The 19233-nt window shown below is 40.6% G+C and overlaps 1 protein-coding gene across 1 annotated transcript in view; it reads left to right on the forward strand.

The window, feature by feature from the left end:
* Positions 1-16782, forward strand: part of NOX1 (NADPH oxidase 1) — a 28771-nt gene extending 11989 nt beyond the window's left edge. Inside the window, exons 6-13 of the mRNA XM_075260069.1 lie at positions 730-911; positions 1340-1514; positions 2971-3063; positions 13162-13397; positions 13478-13640; positions 14884-15030; positions 16296-16420; positions 16562-16782. Of these exons, the coding sequence (XP_075116170.1) occupies positions 730-911; positions 1340-1514; positions 2971-3063; positions 13162-13397; positions 13478-13640; positions 14884-15030; positions 16296-16420; positions 16562-16688 (1248 nt within the window). The 3' untranslated portion in view covers positions 16689-16782. The remainder of the gene's footprint in view (positions 1-729; positions 912-1339; positions 1515-2970; positions 3064-13161; positions 13398-13477; positions 13641-14883; positions 15031-16295; positions 16421-16561) is intronic.
* The last annotated feature ends 2451 nt before the right edge of the window (positions 16783-19233 follow it).

Here is a 19233-nt window from a genome sequence, read left to right on the forward strand (position 1 = left end):
TCAAGATCAGGGAAGGGGCAGACAGACAACCAAAACACCCCCTCCCCTTCCCCAGCAACTACTGCACCCAAAAACTCCGACCATTTTAATTTTTGAAATTTTCCAGTAGCTGCTGCATTTCCCCCCCTCGGCTTATACTCGAGTCAATAAGTTTTCCCAGGTTTTTGTGGTAAAATTAGGGGTCTCGGCTTATACTCTGGTCGGCTTATACTCGAGTATATACGGTATTATTATCCTGTATTAGTCAATATGATTTTGTTATATTACGTTAATTTTGGGTGTAATTCTATATGCTAGTAATATAGTGTATCTTCCTTAAAGGAGAAGCAATACAATACTTTGAGACATATTTTCTGGATGTTACAGTGTATGTGTTACGCTAGGTTCACACCTGCGTTCTGGTCTCCGTTCTGTGGTTTCTGTCTTCTGCATGCAAGAAGACGGAAAGCACAGACCAGGTCCGGCCGTGAGTGGCGGTGAGCGGCTGAGAACATAAAACGCTCACCGCCGCTCACCGCCGGACAGCTTTCTCACCCATTCAAATGAATGGGTGAGAAAGACTCCTGCAGGTTTCAGTCTCCTGCCTCTGTTTTATGCAGGAAACGGAAACCTGCATAACGGAGACCGGGCGCAGATGTGAACGAGCCCTTAGCCAGTCTCTTGTCAGTCTCTTGTATGTATTTTATGTAAAGCATTTACTATATATTTCTTTTGTCTCTCTCCCTTTAGAGCCAGTCTTATACTTGCTTCACGACCATTGCGGGTGTGACCGGTGTGGTGATCACACTGGCATTGATATTAATGATCACGTCCTCTACCGAGTTCATCCGCAGGTGCTACTTTGAAGTATTTTGGTATACCCACCACCTCTTTATTATCTTCTTTGCTGGACTCCTGATACATGGAGTCGGGTGAGTATACATTCAGGAATTATTCCATATCTTGGGGAATCTTTGCTTCAAGGTGATATTTCATGAACACCAAGTCTCTATTGAAACACTATGTCCTCCTGGCGGCCACTATTGTACTAGGGTCTTGACTCTTTCCTATCCATGACCAGTGACTCCATGATTATAGAAAGACTTGGTAATACCGTTGTCCCCTTCTGTTATTCTGTAAATCAGATTATCTGCCTTAGTGTACAAATATATGTAATATCGGTATAATATTGCTATTACGTATTTAGCGCTCTTCCATTTCATTACACCGTGGTATTCTTCCATTCTTCTAAGTATTTCCATGTTTGTAGGATTGACATACAGTACATTCTAATAATAAGGCCACATGTTTGCTGCTTCCTTCTCACTTATATTACACCCTTGTCTCTCCAACATTACAGCCGCATAGTCAGAGGCCAAACCTCGGATAGTCTCCACACTAACAGTTTTGAACATTGCCATGAGAAATTCAATATATGGAAAGAAAAAGCAGGTAGAGATGGTGATGATGAAGACGACGACCATGAAGATGGTAAAAAGTGTTTCATGCCCAAATTCGAAGGAAATGATCCAATGGTAAGAAAAATGTAAATGGCACAATTTTGTTCCATTTTTAATATGAAAAACTTTGTGATATCTGCACTAGAAGTATTTTATATTAACACCTTCTCATAAATATGAATGAGCATTTTGGATAATGTATACATGTGAGTATCTATAGTGGTATACAAATACGGCTTATATAACATACTATAGTATGACAAAGCATGGACCCTGAGGGCTGCGGCTGCATGATATGGGCTATGGGGAATATTTCTGGGTATATCAATCTAGAGAAATAATAAGAACTAGAGATGAGCGAGTACTGTACGGATCAGCCGATCCGAACAGCACGCTCCATAGAAATGAATGGATGCACCTGGTACTTCCGCTTTGACGTCGGCCGGCCGCTTAACCCCCCGCGTGCCGGCTACGTCCATTCATTTCTATGCGAGCGTGCTGTTCGGATCGGCTGATCCGAACAGTACTCGCTCATCTCTAATAAGAACCAAAGTCTAAGAGGAGTACCTTCCTAATATAAGGAATGAGGGTTCATGTATACAACATTGCCACCTGCCCTGACCTTGTATGAGGTTGTGTGTGGGCCTATGTAGTATGTATCAGGGAGAAATAGGCCTACTGTTGTGGCCAGCCTGACAAGCATGGGAGTACGTGTAAAAAATACAAGTGTAAAAATAAGGCTCCCATTGACTTCAATGACATTCTTTTTTACACATGTAAAATACACGTCAAAATACACGTGTAAAATGTCAATGAAGTCAATGGGAGTCTTATTTTTACACATGTATTTTGCCAAAATACACACGCGTTTACTCCGTGTGAACGGGCCCTAACAGAGGCAAAGCCGTGTAAGGTAGAAAACCCGACTTTTGCCACAAATTTGCTTTTTGGTATGAGGATTGCTTGAGAGCAGAGTATATAGAGCAATTCAGGGGAGAAGACAGAGGCGAGGCCGAGTACTGAAACCCACGGCCAGCGAGGTGCACAATGGTATTTTGGTTCTCGGTAAATGGACAGAGAAGTTCCTGATGTGGGAGTGGGTCTAATAACATCTCCGCAAACCCCGAGAGAGAGGGGGAGACAAGAGACCAACCTTCTTCTCAATTTCCCTGTTTGTAAATTGATCCAAGTTGTCCAATATTATCGCAGTAGCAGTAAAGCGAGTTGATATGCCCACCCCATTGTCAGTTCTGCCTCAGTCTGTTCTCTTTTTATTTTGCAAAGGGACCACATTACATTCTTAAATCACAGATTTATTATATGGACATGTTCATAAACCACAAGTCCCTTATTGTTTCAGATTTGTGATTGATGACTACCTATAGCGGTGTTGTGCTGTGTATATACCAGTAATATCGTATACTGTACCATAGCAGTAAATTTAGTACAAAATTCAGATATCACAAAACATATAGTATTTATATAAAGTATATCATATTAAAATTATGTTTTAATGTTTTCTTTTTTTTAGACATGGAAGTGGATTATAGCTCCAATTATAATATACATACTGGAGAGGTTTCTTAGGTTTTATCGCTCACAGCAAAGAGTTGTTGTTATAAAGGTGGGTATAACTGTATTGGCGCACATTGGGACTGATTTATCAAGACTGGCATATCATATACCAGTCTTGGTGATGCCTGTGATGGAGAAGAGTTAAGTAGTGCTTTAGACCCTGGTCTATAGTCTCTCACTCTGCCAAATCAGTATCCCTACGGTATGCTGAGGAGGCCCAATAGGCCAAAACAGTGCTGTCCATAGCTGGGAATCTGTTCCTTTTGGAATAGAAATACTAATTTGGCAATTAAATTCGCATCATGTCAGTAGGCTTATTAACTGAGTCATGCATGATGTTAAGGATGCTGCCCTCTAGAGGGCGGCGTACAGAGTGCACTGTTCTCCTAATTACATCCTGGAGAATAGATTTTCATATTTTTTACCCAGAATCCCTAGCGGAGCAGGAATGACTTGTAAGTCTCCGTACTGCCTATATAGGCACACACTCTCCCTGATGTGTACGATTATCCCCTGACCGTGGTGCTTTAGAGCATACTGCATTGTGATCTATAGTAGTCTCTTATAAACTGAGGAAGAGGAGGAGCACACTAGCAGGGATGAGACCCTGAACACTGGCAGAGAAGGACACATTGGGAAACGAGAGTATGCTGGTGAGCATGGACAGTCGTCAGAGTACTGGCATCCACCAGAGGTAACACTGGTGGGGTCTGCCGAAAGAAGTGTAATCTGCTTCCAGTGGTACAGAAATGGCATCACTGACCAATACATACGGATCTGGGAACTGCATATGTCTCAAGAACAAGTGTCTCCTCCTTCATCTTGTAGCCACAGTAAAAGTAGAGATAGCCACCATAGTCTTTTCATTCACTTGTATAGGAGCTCCAAAAAGAGCTGAGCAGGCAACGTCAACTATTTTTCGATCTCCTATAACAGGTATGGGATATCCTGTGGCTAAAGCCATAAATGTCCAGCTAGGAGTAACCCTTTAAGTAAACCCCCCCCCCCATTTGATTCTATATGAAGCTACGCGGCTGCCATATGTCTGCCAATGTTGATTTCCCCCTCTACAACTCCCCGTACACACTAGGTTTAGTCATCTGACTATATATACCATTGAGCTTTCAATGAAATGGAAAGACGGCGCTCTCAGGTCACAACAGGATTTTATTCAAAAAGACAATGATGCACAACGCTAAAAAATCGCCGCGTTTCGGGCACACCTGCCCTTTCTCAAGTGCGTAACTAATTAGAAAATAGATAAAACAAGTATTCACTTCAACGTTTTTTTGGCCAGAGAAGCACTTAGGCCTAAGTTAAAATATACAATGAATTCAAAAAATAATAATACATGATTTATAAAACAATAGTAAAACAAATCTCATATACCAACCTTATCATTTAAAATATAAAAAAATCTATATATACATAATAACAAGTAAATGTGCCAAATCATCTCAATCTCATGATAGAAAGCCATTGCATATCAAACACTGATCGTTAGCATGCATCATTGTGTTGTTATTTATATCAATGTGGCTACCAATAATCCCTAGTTTACAACTACAGCAAAAAAAGGGGGAGCATAGAGAGTCTTACCTTCACACAAAGCTCGGTCAGTCTGGAAGATGTATACAAATTGTATGCCGTGTGCTCCTAGGTTTAAATATAGTGGAGCTCGTTTGGCTCCCTACATTCCTTGGAGTGTTGCCAGATGGTGCGATTCAGGTTGGAGAACATATATGTCCGCGCAAAATATTAAAGCTACACAACAATGTGCTCTAAGTTGTAGCGCACATGTGACTCACGCGTGCGTGGTATATTTAGCATTACTAAGCGCATAGCTAAGTGCTCATACGTGATATGCATATTCGTGGTATGATTACCATTACGGAGCACGTGACTGAGTGCTCAAACATAATTCGCACATGCGTGGTGTATTTAACATCGCGGGACACATGACTAAGCGCTCATATGGTAAATAAAAGGTATTGATGTTTTTTCGGATTTCTCCCTAATATTACAAATGAATTGGAGCAACTCATAATGAAAACAATTGTTCCAAAAAACAACAGATATAGTAAGGAAAAAATATATATACATACATATACACATATATACATACATACACACACACACACACACACATATACATATATATATATATATATACATACACATATATACATACATATATATACATATATATACATATATACACACACATATATACATACACACATACACACATACATACACATACATACACACACATACACACATGCTACAGACTGGGACTTATATATTTTCAGCACATATATAATGATTAAACAATGTAGACCTTATTACTATGTGATTACATTTGGGTAAGAAGTATTGATGGTCTTTAAAAGTGCAAAAGTAATAAAGAGCTAAACCTCCAACTATATTTTTGAATACATATTTGGGATAGGAGTAGATAAACTCTTTAGGTATTTGGAGGGAAAATACATTAAATACCTAAAATCAAACACATAGGGGACAAAAAGTAAGATATGGAGTTAGATTAAAGATTGGATTACATACATTTATTTATTAACGTCTTCTGAAGCTATATTAAGACCAAAAGGATGTAATGTATTAAACTTAAATAACCAAAACATTTCTCTCTTATTTAATGTACCATGCCTATCTGTAATTCCAGGAGGGATCCAATCGATGGGTGTTACAGTGAAACCACTAAAGCTTTTGTTATGATGTTCAGCTGCGTGTCGTGAAACGCTATGTTTAGTATATCCGTTTAGAACATTCGAGCGATGTTTATTGAGACGTTCACTCAATTGTCGAGTAGTTCTACCAATATACTGGAGGCCACAAGGGCACTCCAGTAAATAAATAACAAAGGTAGATGTACAATCCAAATGATGTCTCAATTTAAAGACTTCGTTTGTGGTAAAGCTGCTAACTTCACCAATTCCATTCTTAATGGATTTACAGCATTTACACCTATTACGATTGCAGCAAAAGCTTCCTTTAGGCAATGTGTTTGTCGTCAGGACAGTTGGTTTTGAAGAACGTAGTTTACTAGGGGCTATTGAACTTTTCAAAGTTCTTGCCCTTCTAAATGTAAAACCTGGTTTTGCGGGAAGAACTTTCTTAAGAAAGGGATCGTTAGATAAGACTGGCCAATATTTACTAATTATATCCTTTATATGTTGCTGGGACGAGCTAAAAGCTGTAATAAAATTTATGTCATAGTTCTTAGAGGTTAAGGTACATTTTGGAACTAGACATTCTGTTTGTTTTAATTGACTGGCTCTAGAGCAAGCTGCTTTGATCAGTTTATTAGGGTAGCCTTTTTCTCTAAACCTATCAGAGAGAACCATACTCTGAGTCTGAAAATCTGCATCATTAGTACAATTCCGTCTGATGCGGCGGAATTGTCCAAAAGGAACATTTTCTTTCCACCTCCTATAATGGAGGCTACGAAAATCTAGCAGACTGTTACAGTCGACAGTTTTAAAAAAAGTTTTTGTGCAAATTTTTCCATGGTCATTAGTTAATATAAGATCTAGATATTCAATCGAGATGGGATCTGATTTTCCAGTCAAATGAATCCCCCAGGTGTTAGAGTTAAGATAATCTGTAAAAAGTTCAAAAGATGCTGCTGGTCCGGCCCAAATAAAAATTAAATCGTCAATGTACCGTCTAAAATAAATAAGGTGATTGGCCCATTGATGATTCTCATAAATCCATAACTTTTCAAACTGGCCCATGAAGAGATTGGCATAACTCGGGGCCATCCTGGTCCCCATTGCCGTTCCCTTATTCTGGATAAAAAGTTGGTCATTGAATTCAAAAATATTATGTTTTAAAATAAATTCAATACTTCTAAGGATAAATTCCCTTTGTGCTGGCGGAAGTTTGTTATCAGATTTCAAAGTAGTTTCAATTGCCATAAGCCCTAAATCATGGGATATGTTGCTGTATAGGCTAGTGACGTCTAACACTGCCCATCTATATGAACTCTTCCATTCAAGAGGGAGTAGTTCACGTATTAGCATTGCTGAATCTTTTAGATAGGATGGCAGATTTACTACATATTTTTGTAGCAATACATCCACATAGTGTGAAAGATTACGAGTTAGGGCATTGAGACCTGATATGATAGGCCGCCCTGGTGGATTATCTCTGTTCTTATGCACCTTGGGGAGGTGATAGAAGAGTGCAGCTGTCGGATTCTTTATATCCAAAAAAGCTTTTTCTTTGTCTGTTAGTATACCTTGTGTATGTGCTTTCTGAATGAGAAATTTATACTCTTCATAATGTAATGTAGAAGGATCATAGGGGAGGGGGGAGTAGTACTCTTTGTCAGACAGGATACGACCTGCTTCATTCAAGTACGTTTGGCGGTCTTGTACTACTATTCCTCCTCCCTTGTCCGCTGAGCGAATGACTATTTCATTATTTTCCATCAGGCTTCTACAGGCTTGTCTTTCTGCAAATGTCAGATTATTTCGAGAGGGCTGATCTCTTTTATTGAGTTCCCTAAACTCCGATGCAACAAGTGAATAGAATGTTTCTATATTATTTCCACGATGGTGGATTGGATGAAATTTGGATTTAGGTTTTAGATTGGTATGGATGGCAGACAATTTTATTTCATTAGTGGATAGGGTCGAATGTAATTCCTCAGTGTTTTTATTCAAATGGGTTATATCTGGACCTTCAGATCTCCCCATATTCACTATCGAGAAATGTCTCTTTAAGGTAAGTTTGCGAGTAAAAGCATTGAGGTCCAGAAACAAATCCACTTCATTTGGGTTTTGTGTAGGGCAAAAGGAAAGGCCTTTGGAGAGAAGGTCTATTTCTGCACTACTGAGGATATGTTTGGAGAGGTTAAATATACAGCTAGGGAGCCTTTGTTCTTTTTTCTGCTGGGGCTGATCAAATTGGGTTCTGATGTGCTTACACTTCCCTCTGGTTCCCCGTCTACTTTTCTTTCTAGTGGTGGTGAATCGTTGCTGTTCGTTAACTTTCGTTTCTGTTGTGTAGGTGTGAAAAAATCCGATATCTTTGTTAGAAGAGGTTTCTCTTGTACATGATAAGAGGTTAGCGGAACAGTTGGAGTGAGTTCCCGAGATAGGGCTAAAAAAGAGACCTTAGTAAGGGTGTGATTATGGATAGTGTTATTATGGGAAATATCTTGGATGGTGTTATTATAAGATATCTCTTGGATATTTGTTTCTGAAGTGGTAGGCATGGGACTATCATGAACAGAAATAAGTGAATCTTCTAATTCCAAGGGGGTAGAGGTATGACTGTTATCAAGAGGTGGGGAGATTTTGAGGAGATGCGTAGGTGAATTATGAGTAACAGACACATAACTAGATGACGGATATTCAGCTGGTGTGTGAAAGAGGTTAGGAGAACTAGGTTTGGGAGATTGAAAGGTGGTAGCTGGAAGTGACAGGGATGTGGATTCCCTTGCTTCCGGAAATTTAAATTTTATTAGATTTTTTGAGGTATTTTTACTGGAATTTAAGACCAGAGGGGGAGGGATTGGTCTACTGGGTTTGATGCTAATATGACTAATAGATTGTTTCGTAGATGTATTAGTGGAGATTTTCGAGTTATGATGACTGGACTTAGTGTTTGGATGATTTTTAGCTGTAGCTTGCCTCACATAAACCGAGGAAATTACTGTGCCTTTTGGAGCACGATCAAGATTGTCTGGTCTAGACAGTTTACTCTGGGCTCCAGTCTTAAGATAGTTTTTCGAGCTGTTGACAAAGGTTAATCCTTGATGATTAGATATAGATCGTTTTCTATACCTAGAAGTATTAGGAGTTTTGGGGGTTTTGGGCGTTCTAGGAACACGAGATCCTAGATTACGTTGTTTAGTGGTTTTTTTAGATTTTTTATCCCAAAACCTAATGTTATCATTTCTGAAATCGTCTCGATCTCTTTCAAGTTTATGTGTCTTGTACTCCAGAATCTCTCTTTCAATATTAAGAGACCTAGTGCACAAAACCTGATTCATTTTGGTGAAACTTGGGTGTTCACTATGTATTTCCAGGTCTGCTGTTGCAGTAGTGATTTCTACACTCAAAGCATCCGCTAAAGCTTTACGTTTCTGGGAGAGACGTTGTAAAAGTCCCTCTAAGAACTATGACATAAATTTTATTACAGCTTTTAGCTCGTCCCAGCAACATATAAAGGATATAATTAGTAAATATTGGCCAGTCTTATCTAACGATCCCTTTCTTAAGAAAGTTCTTCCCGCAAAACCAGGTTTTACATTTAGAAGGGCAAGAACTTTGAAAAGTTTAATAGCCCCTAGTAAACTACGTTCTTCAAAACCAACTGTCCTGACGACAAACACATTGCCTAAAGGAAGCTTTTGCTGCAATCGTAATAGGTGTAAATGCTGTAAATCCATTAAGAATGGAATTGGTGAAGTTAGCAGCTTTACCACAAACGAAGTCTTTAAATTGAGACATCATTTGGTTTGTACATCTACCTTTGTTATTTATTTACTGGAGTGCCCTTGTGGCCTCCAGTATATTGGTAGAACTACTCGACAATTGAGTGAACGTCTCAATAAACATCGCTCGAATGTTCTAAACGGATATACTAAACATAGCGTTTCACGACACGCAGCTGAACATCATAACAAAAGCTTTAGTGGTTTCACTGTAACACCCATCGATTGGATCCCTCCTGGAATTACAGATAGGCATGGTACATTAAATAAGAGAGAAATGTTTTGGTTATTTATAGAGATGAGCGAACACTAAAATGTTCGAGGTTGGAAATTCGATTCGAACAGCCGCTCACTGTTCGAGTGTTCGAATGGGTTTCGAACCCCATTATAGTCTATGGGGAACATAAACTCGTTAAGGGGGAAACCCAAATTCGTGTCTGGAGGGTCACCAAGTCCACTATGACACCCCAGGAAATGATACCAACACCCTGGAATGACACTGGGACAGCAGGGGAAGCATGTCTGGGGGCATAAAAGTCACTTTATTTCATGGAAATCCCTGTCAGTTTGCGATTTTCGCAAGCTAACTTTTCCCCATAGAAATGCATTGGCCAGCGCTGATTGGCCAGAGTACGGAACTCGACCAATCAGCGCTGGCTCTGCTGGAGGAGGCGGAGTCTAAGATAGCTCCACACCAGTCTCCATTCAGGTCCGACCTTAGACTCCGCCTCCTCCGGCAGAGCCAGCGCTGATTGGCCGAAGGCTGGCCAATGCATTCCTATGCGAATGCAGACTTAGCAGTGCTGAGTCAGTTTTGCTCAACTACACATCTGATGCACACTCGGCACTGCTACATCAGATGTAGCAATCTGATGTAGCAGAGCCGAGGGTGCACTAGAACCCCTGTGCAAACTCAGTTCACGCTAATAGAATGCATTGGCCAGCGCTGATTGGCCAATGCATTCTATTAGCCCGATGAAGTAGAGCTGAATGTGTGTGCTAAGCACACACATTCAGCACTGCTTCATCACGCCAATACAATGCATTAGCCAGTGCTGATTGGCCAGAGTACGGAATTCGGCCAATCAGCGCTGGCCAATGCATTCTATTAGCCCGATGAAGTAGAGCTGAATGTGTGTGCTTAGCACACACATTCAGCTCTACTTCATCAGGCTAATAGAATACATTGGCCAATCAGCGCTGGCCAATGCATTCTATTAGCTTGATGAAGCAGAGTGTGCACAAGGGTTCAAGCGCACCCTCGGCTCTGATGTAGCAGAGCTGAGGGTGCACAAGGGTTCAAGTGCACCCTCGGCTCTCCTACATCAGAGCCGAGGGTGCGCTTGAACCCTTGTGCAGCCTCGGCTCTGCTACATCAGAGCCGAGGGTGCGCTTGAACCCTTGTGCACACTCTGCTTCATCAAGCTAATAGAATGCATTGGCCAGCACTGATTGGCCAGAGTACGGAATTCGGCCAATCAGCGCTGGCCAATGCATCCCTATGGGAAAAAGTTTATCTCACAAAAATCACAATTACACACCCGATAGAGCCCCAAAAAGTTATTTTTAATAACATTCCCCCCTAAATAAAGGTTATCCCTAGCTATCCCTGCCTGTACAGCTATCCCTGTCTCTTAGTCACAAAGTTCACATTCTCATATGACCCGGATTTGAAATCCACTATTCGTCTAAAATGGAGGTCACCTGATTTCGGCAGCCAATGACTTTTTCCAATTTTTTTCAATGCCCCCGGTGTCGTAGTTCCTGTCCCACCTCCCCTGCGCTGTTATTGGTGCAAAAAAGGCGCCAGGGAAGGTGGGAGGGGAATCGAATTTTGGCGCACTTTACCACGTGGTGTTCGATTCGATTCGAACATGGCGAACACCCTGATATCCGATCGAACATGTGTTCGATAGAACACTGTTCGCTCATCTCTAGTTATTTAAGTTTAATACATTACATCCTTTTGGTCTTAATATAGCTTCAGAAGACGTTAATAAATAAATGTATGTAATCCAATCTTTAATCTAACTCCATATCTTACTTTTTGTCCCCTATGTGTTTGATTTTAGGTATATATTGTATTTTCCCTCCAAATACCTAAAGAGTTTATCTACTCCTATCCCAAATATGTATTCAAAAATATAGTTGGAGGTTTAGCTCTTTATTACTTTTGCACTTTTAAAGACCATCAATACTTCTTACCCAAATGTAATCACATAGTAATAAGGTCTACATTGTTTAATCATTATATATGTGCTGAAAATATATAAGTCCCAGTCTGTAGCATGTGTGTATGTGTGTGTATGTATGTGTATGTATGTGTGTATGTGTGTATGTATATATGTGTGTGTATATATGTATATATATGTATATATATGTATGTATATATGTGTATGTATATATATATATATATATATGTGTGTGTGTGTGTGTGTGTGTGTATGTATGTATATATGTGTATATGTATGTATATATATTTTTTCCTTACTATATCTGTTGTTTTTTGGAACAATTGTTTTCATTATGAGTTGCTCCAATTCATTTGTAATATTAGGGAGAAATCCGAAAAAACATCAATACCTTTTATTTACCATATGAGCGCTTAGTCATGTGTCCCGCGATGTTAAATACACCACGCATGCGCGAATTATGTTTGAGCACTCAGTCACGTGCTCCGTAATGGTAATCATACCACGAATATGCATATCACGTATGAGCACTTAGCTATGCGCTTAGTAATGCTAAATATACCACGCACGCGTGAGTCACATGTGCGCTACAACTTAGAGCACATTGTTGTGTAGCTTTAATATTTTGCGCGGACATATATGTTCTCCAACCTGAATCGCACCATCTGGCAACACTCCAAGGAATGTAGGGAGCCAAACGAGCTCCACTATATTTAAACCTAGGAGCACACGGCATACAATTTGTATACATCTTCCAGACTGACTGAGCTTTGTGTGAAGGTAAGACTCTCTATGCTCCCCCTTTTTTTGCTGTAGTTGTAAACTAGGGATTATTGGTAGCCACATTGATATAAATAACAACACAATGATGCTTGCTAACGATCAGTGTTTGATATGCAATGGCTTTCTATCATGAGATTGAGATGATTTGGCACATTTACTTGTTATTATGTATATATAGATTTTTTTATATTTTAAATGATAAGGTTGGTATATGAGATTTGTTTTACTATTGTTTTATAAATCATGTATTATTATTTTTTGAATTCATTGTATATTTTAACTTAGGCCTAAGTGCTTCTCTGGCCAAAAAAACGTTGAAGTGAATACTTGTTTTATCTATTTTCTAATTAGTTACGCACTTGAGAAAGGGCAGGTGTGCCCGAAACGCGGCGATTTTTTAGCGTTGTGCATCATTGTCTTTTTGAATAAAATCCTGTTGTGACCTGAGAGCGCCGTCTTTCCATTTCATTGAACGCTCTATCTTCCCTGGCCTTGGCCGGTGTCCATCAGACGTGCTGCCTCCTCCACCTGACGGTAAACCCCAAACGTAGTTGTGAGCGATTGTCACAACCTCATCAGGTGAGAGGCCATTTGGTCCTTTTAAATCTTCTGGTTATTTCCACCAAAATTTATCAGACATTCTACACTATATAGTGTGCTCGGTGTCTCTTTTGTTTTTTATATATACCATTGTTCCTTCTTCTAGACTGTCAGCCATCCATCTAAGGTGCTTGAAATTCAAATGCAAAAGAGAGGATTCAAGATGGAAGTTGGACAATACATCTTCATCAACTGTCCCTCGCTCTCTCAGTTGGAATGGCACCCATTTACTCTTACATCGGCCCCAGAAGAAGACATGTTTTCTGTGCACATTCGATCTGCAGGAGACTGGACTGAAGAACTTATCAAGATCTTCCAAGAGAAAGCAGAAAACCCCCCGCGGTAAGATGGTTATATATCATTACTTATTAGTTCTCTGCGTCTCCATGGAGGAATCAGAAATGTGACTTGTTTACACTCAGTCTTCAGGTGGACGGCCCATTTGGAACAGCCAGCGAGGATGTATTTAAGTATGAGGTCAGCATGCTGGTCGGGGCTGGGATTGGTGTTACGCCATTTGCCTCAATCTTAAAATCCATCTGGTACAAGTTTCAGAATGAAGATCACCGCTTGAAAACTAAAAAGGTATTTTTCAGATTTTCTAATATTGCGACATAAAATTAAGATGAAGTTTAGTCTCTAGTAAGTAATAAGTGATGTGAATATGATTAATCTGGGTTTTCAATAATTCTGGTGCATCTTGGAATGTCTTGTGTGCTAGAATTGAAATTTATAGGCCGAATCCAAAATTGGCAAATGCGGGGGACATGAAACTGGAGGGAGCAACCTGGAATAGGGAATTAAACAGTGGGGGCAACTTGGATGGGGACAAGAAACAGTGGGGGCAACTTGGAGAGGGACAAGAAACTGTGGGGGCAACTGGAGGAGGACATGAAACTGTAGTGGCAACCAGGTGGGGGACATGAAACTGTGGGGGCAACTGGAGGAGGACATGAAATTGTGGGGGCAACCAGGTGGGGGACATGAAACTGTGGGGGCAACTGGAGGAGGACATGAAATTGTGGGGGCAACCAGGTGGGGGACATGACACTATGGGGTAACCAAGATGGAGACATGAAACTGTGGGGGCAACCAGGAGGGGAACATAAAACTATGGGGGCAACCAAGATGGGGAGATGAAACTGTGGGGGAACCAGGAGGAGAACATGAAACTATGGGAGCAATCAGGAAGGGGGCATTATACTGTGACAGCGACTGATGGGGGACATTATAAAATAATGACTTATGGGCCACTGAGAGGCCAAGTTAATGTCTGAAGGGTCACTGGGAGGACAAGTTAATGTGTGATGCCACTGCTGGGGTGTTATATTGTGTGAGGGCCACTAAGGGGCAATATACTATGAGGAGATCACTGAGGGGGCATTATAATTTGTGTAGGTCAGGTATGTCTAAGTGGTGGTAATGGGGGGTTGCCACATATGAAACCTTTGCACTGGGTCCACCATGTATTAAAACAGCATTGTCACCAGCCATATAATGTAAGCTGTTACCTCTTTAAATGGCTGAACCCTTGGTCACCTGACAGCTAATGCAACCGATTCCTCCGCCTGCTCTGAATTGGGCCTTGTCCTGTTGAAATCCCGATCTCCAGTGTTTGGAGACAATCAGGATGACTATACGTGTTAACTGGTCAGTCAGCTCCATCAAAGCTGGCAGGTTCAGCTAAAACGAATGTGATATTGATCTGACCAACTAATAGTAGCTGCCATACTGTATATTACAAGGCAGTAATACTGTAATATGTGACATTGCTCATTGGATTTAGTATGTGGAGTGAAAAGTGACAATATAAACTTTACATCTGCAGATCTATTTCTACTGGATCTGTCGGGAGACCGGAGCTTTTGCCTGGTTTGCTGATCTGCTGCGCTCTCTGGAACAGGAGATGATCAGCTCAGGAAAAGATGGATTTCTGAATTATCGACTCTTCTTGACCAGCTGGGACAGCAGCATAGTATGTAGTATGATATCTCCAATACCAAACTGTGACTACTCTTTATATGCAACCGTGGCACGATGAACAATGGCGAGAATAGTTACTTACAGATTGTAGGGCTGTCAGGCAACGGCAACATTTGGTAGCTCTTTGCAGTAACAGGATGGTATTACGATGGAGGTTCCCAACAATCATGTTAATTTGAAGGGGTTTAAATTAGTGGGACTATCCCTCAAATATTACTTATCCAATATCCTATGGATATTTTTAGCTCCTGAATGCAAAAAACTAAAAGTTCAATTAACGTCTGGCCCTGTAAAAACACGCCCTGCGCATCCTCGTACACAAGAATATAAAAAAGTTCCAGGTGTCAGAATATGGCAACTTTAAGATTAAAAACATTTTTTGCAAAGTTTTGTATGTATGTTAAGGGGTTAAAATGTAAATAAAACCAAATAAATTTGGTATCCCTGGAATCAAACTGAAACATAGAATACAGGTGACATGTTAGTTTGGCTGAAGAGTGAACGTTGTAAAAATAACGCCCAAAAGAAAGTTGCACAAATGCAGTTTTTCTCCGATTCCACCTCATTCTGAATCTTTTTCCAGCTTCCCATTACATTGTGCAGAATATTAAATGGTGGCATCATGAAGAACATTAAAAAAAAAATCCTTGACATTGAAAAAATTTCATGGGTGTGGCCCTGACTACTTTTTGCTATTGGACCCTATGATATCTGTGTATGCGCAAAGATCAGATGACCCAAATGATGGAGGAAAAAAACCCAGAATTTTCAGAGTAGACTAGATACATCTCTCATGGAAGTGGTGATGGTGGATTCATTAAACAAGTTCAAAGAGGGCCTGGATGCCTTTCTTAAAGAGAACAATATTACGGGTTATGGACTGTAGATTTTAAGGACACGTTGATCCAGGGTTTTCTACTGACTGCCAGATTGGAGTCAGGAAGGATTTTTTCCCCCTGAAATGGGGCAATTGGCATGAGCCTCATGGGGTTTTTTGCCTTCCCCTGGATCAGGGGGTTGTAGGGTTATAGGTTGGACTTGATGGACTGATGTCTTCATCCAACCTCATCTACTATGTAACTATGTATGATATTAAGTCACTGAATGTGGTCATTGCACTTGATTCTCAATGGTGGAAGAATTCTTCCAGCTCGGCTGTTACATGGTGATCTTCAGTACCTTGTTGTTGTCTTGGTATTAGGCTTAGTATTAGGCTCAGTATTAGGCAATAATACCTGATGTGTTTTATCTCTCCAGGCCGGCCATGCCATTATTAACTTTGATGTGGCAACAGATGCTGTTACAGGACTAAAGCAGAAAACCAGTTACGGTCGACCCATTTGGGAGAATGAATTCTCAAAGGTGGCGGAGACACATCCCAGGTTTGTCAAGCAAAAAATCAAATCAAGTAACAATTTATTAAATGGAGTTTCCAGCCTTTAGATAATGATGATCTGTTCTTAGCAAGGCTGCAGTGCTAACCACTGAGCCACCGTGCTCTAACATTTATCTTTATTTTACAGGTCTACAGTGGGTGTTTTCCTTTGTGGCCCTCAAGCCCTTGGTAAAACCCTACAACAATGCTGCCACCAGTACTCCAGCATGGACCCAAGGAAAGTGCAGTTCTACTTTAATAAGGAGAATTTCTGAGGTCAAGTATTGTCGACTTCCATTGAACTGATAAGGAACAAGGAAATGTTCTACTTATGACAATGAGCTCATATGAGGAAAGATACTGCGTATTATCATCTGTCACTGAATAACATTCTGCTCACGCAATATCTAACATGTATTTATTAGGTAGATCTCAATCACCAGGTTTATGACGGGAAGTGTTAACTCTTACATCCCCAGGGACACCGCTATCTGTCTGCAATGTTTCTACCGACGAAGGTTGTTTCTTATAGAAGCGTTTTGGTGTAAAATATTACAAGGATGACAACAGTCTTATACCTGTATCGTCTTCCTTTGCTACATTTGGTTTGGATTTTTACCTCCTACCAGAAACTTTACAAACTACAATGCTGCCCCACTATGTTAGTTGAGGGGTGCAGGAGCGTGCATTGCATTTTTAGGGTGCATTCACACTAAGTATACGCTGAGCTGATTCTGAACGTAAAACACGTTCAGAATCAGCGCATACAAAGCAGATCCCATTCATTTCAATGGGAGCCGGTATATGAGCGCTCCCCATTGAAATTAATGGGCTGCTTTTTTCCCTATTGGTTTCAATGTGTTACGTGCAGAAGACGGAATCCATTGAACTCAATGGGAGTCTTTCAAGCAGAATGGGGAACTGAATTCCCTAATGGAAATCGGGCACGGGTGTGAATACATCCATAGTGGGAAAATATCTTCCTGACACTATATTAATCAACTAAAATGAAATCAGAATTGAGTCTTTCAACCCCAATTGAATGACAGAAGGAAAAGATCTGATAGAAATCAGCACTGAGAACAAAGTATTTATTGCACAAAAAGCAACATTTTTGTTAAATGAAACTGTAATAGCAAGGAACACAATGCTATGAACAATTGGCATACCAAGTGCAGGCGTACGTGTACTACCGCCATAATGACATAGTTATTTCATCACACCCAGATACAAGCATGAGTAAGATAAAGCTCTGCCAATACAGGTCTGTATGATTTATGCTTATTACTCAACCTCTCCTCTGTAATATAAAGAATAACCCTACCTGTTGTATATTTTTGTCTTCTTAAAATAAAGATTTTCTTTTTCTATATACTACCAAATTTGTTGAGATTATTTGACCCAACAGTTGCATGCAGAAGACGGAAACCTGTGATGCCGAGTCCGGCCGTGAGCGCCGGTGAGCGTTTTGTGCTCTCCGCGGCGAAACCTGTTTTTTTAAACCGGACACAGAGTACTGCATGTCTGACTTTGTGTTCGGTTTAAAAAAAAACGGTTTCGCCACGGAGAGCATAAAACACTCACCGGCGCTCACGGCCGGACATCTTTCAAACCCATTCAAGTGAATGGGTTTGAAAGATGCCGGCAAGTTTCCGTCTCCTGCCCCTGTTTTGTGCAGGAAACGGAAACCTGCAGAACGGACTCCTGGACGCAGATGTGAATGAGCCCTTAGGTGGGAGGGTGGAAGGTTATTGGTACATACAAGTGAACAACTGATCAGTTCCCAAGTCCTTATCAGCTCAAAGAGTGGTCTTTTATGGCTGCTTTGATCAGTGATGATTTTTGTAGGGTGCCATAAACCCATGTGACAAATTCAACCCTTCCTGGAGTGTTTGAAACAGGGTCATGAGCTTGTACTCAGAAATCTATGATTTATTTATGAGTACAAGTTGATGACCCTGTTTCGAACACTGGGGCTCCCAGAAAAAGAAGCGAAATGCTCATTCTTTCAGGCCTCGCGACATCCGCCTGAAGACAATCCCTCCCGACTAGGTCCATTCATTTGGGCATAATACGGAGCTGAGTTCACAACTGTATGCCAATGCACTGCCCCGGCATCCAGTCGCAGCTACCCGTATTTTGGTCCGGAACCTCCGCCTCAGGTTCCGGACCAAAAAACCCCGTGTGATCTTACCCTCAGTGTCACAACCAGGGCATGACGTTTTGGTCACTGAAATAGTAGATATCTCAGAACACTTCAGTTTCATTCTGCACAGTCAGCTGCTAATTTCTTTTTGGAGAGAATCTGTTGGGGCAATAAGATCTCTATACTCCTTGATATGTTTTATGAGGGGTGTAGTTTCCAAAATGAGGTCACTTCCTGGTACTCGCGACTGCACTACCACCTTAGGGGTTCGGTAGAATTATTCTGTTCTCCAAAAGCCTTAAGGCGCTCCTTGTCTTCTGCGCCTGGTTATTACCGTACTTGGAGAAATTGTATATCAAAGCGCGGGGAACATTTTCTCTTTTAACCCCTTAGAGACACAGCCCAAAAGTGACTTAAGGACCAGGCCTCTTTTTTCAAATCTGACATGTGTCACTTTAAATGGCGATAACTTTGAGACGCTTTAACTTACACAAGTGATTCTGAGACTGTTTTTTCGTAACACATTGTACTTCATGTCAGTAGTAAATTTTCGTTGATATGTTTTGTCTTTAATTATGAAAAAATAGGAAATTTGGTGAAAATTTTGAAAAAAATGCAGTTTTCAAACTTTGAAATTGCAAGCCTTTGAAATAGAAAGTCATACTACCCGAATT

Source organism: Leptodactylus fuscus, chromosome 11 (assembly GCF_031893055.1).
Source record: "Leptodactylus fuscus isolate aLepFus1 chromosome 11, aLepFus1.hap2, whole genome shotgun sequence".
Lineage (NCBI taxonomy): Eukaryota > Metazoa > Chordata > Amphibia > Anura > Leptodactylidae > Leptodactylus > Leptodactylus fuscus.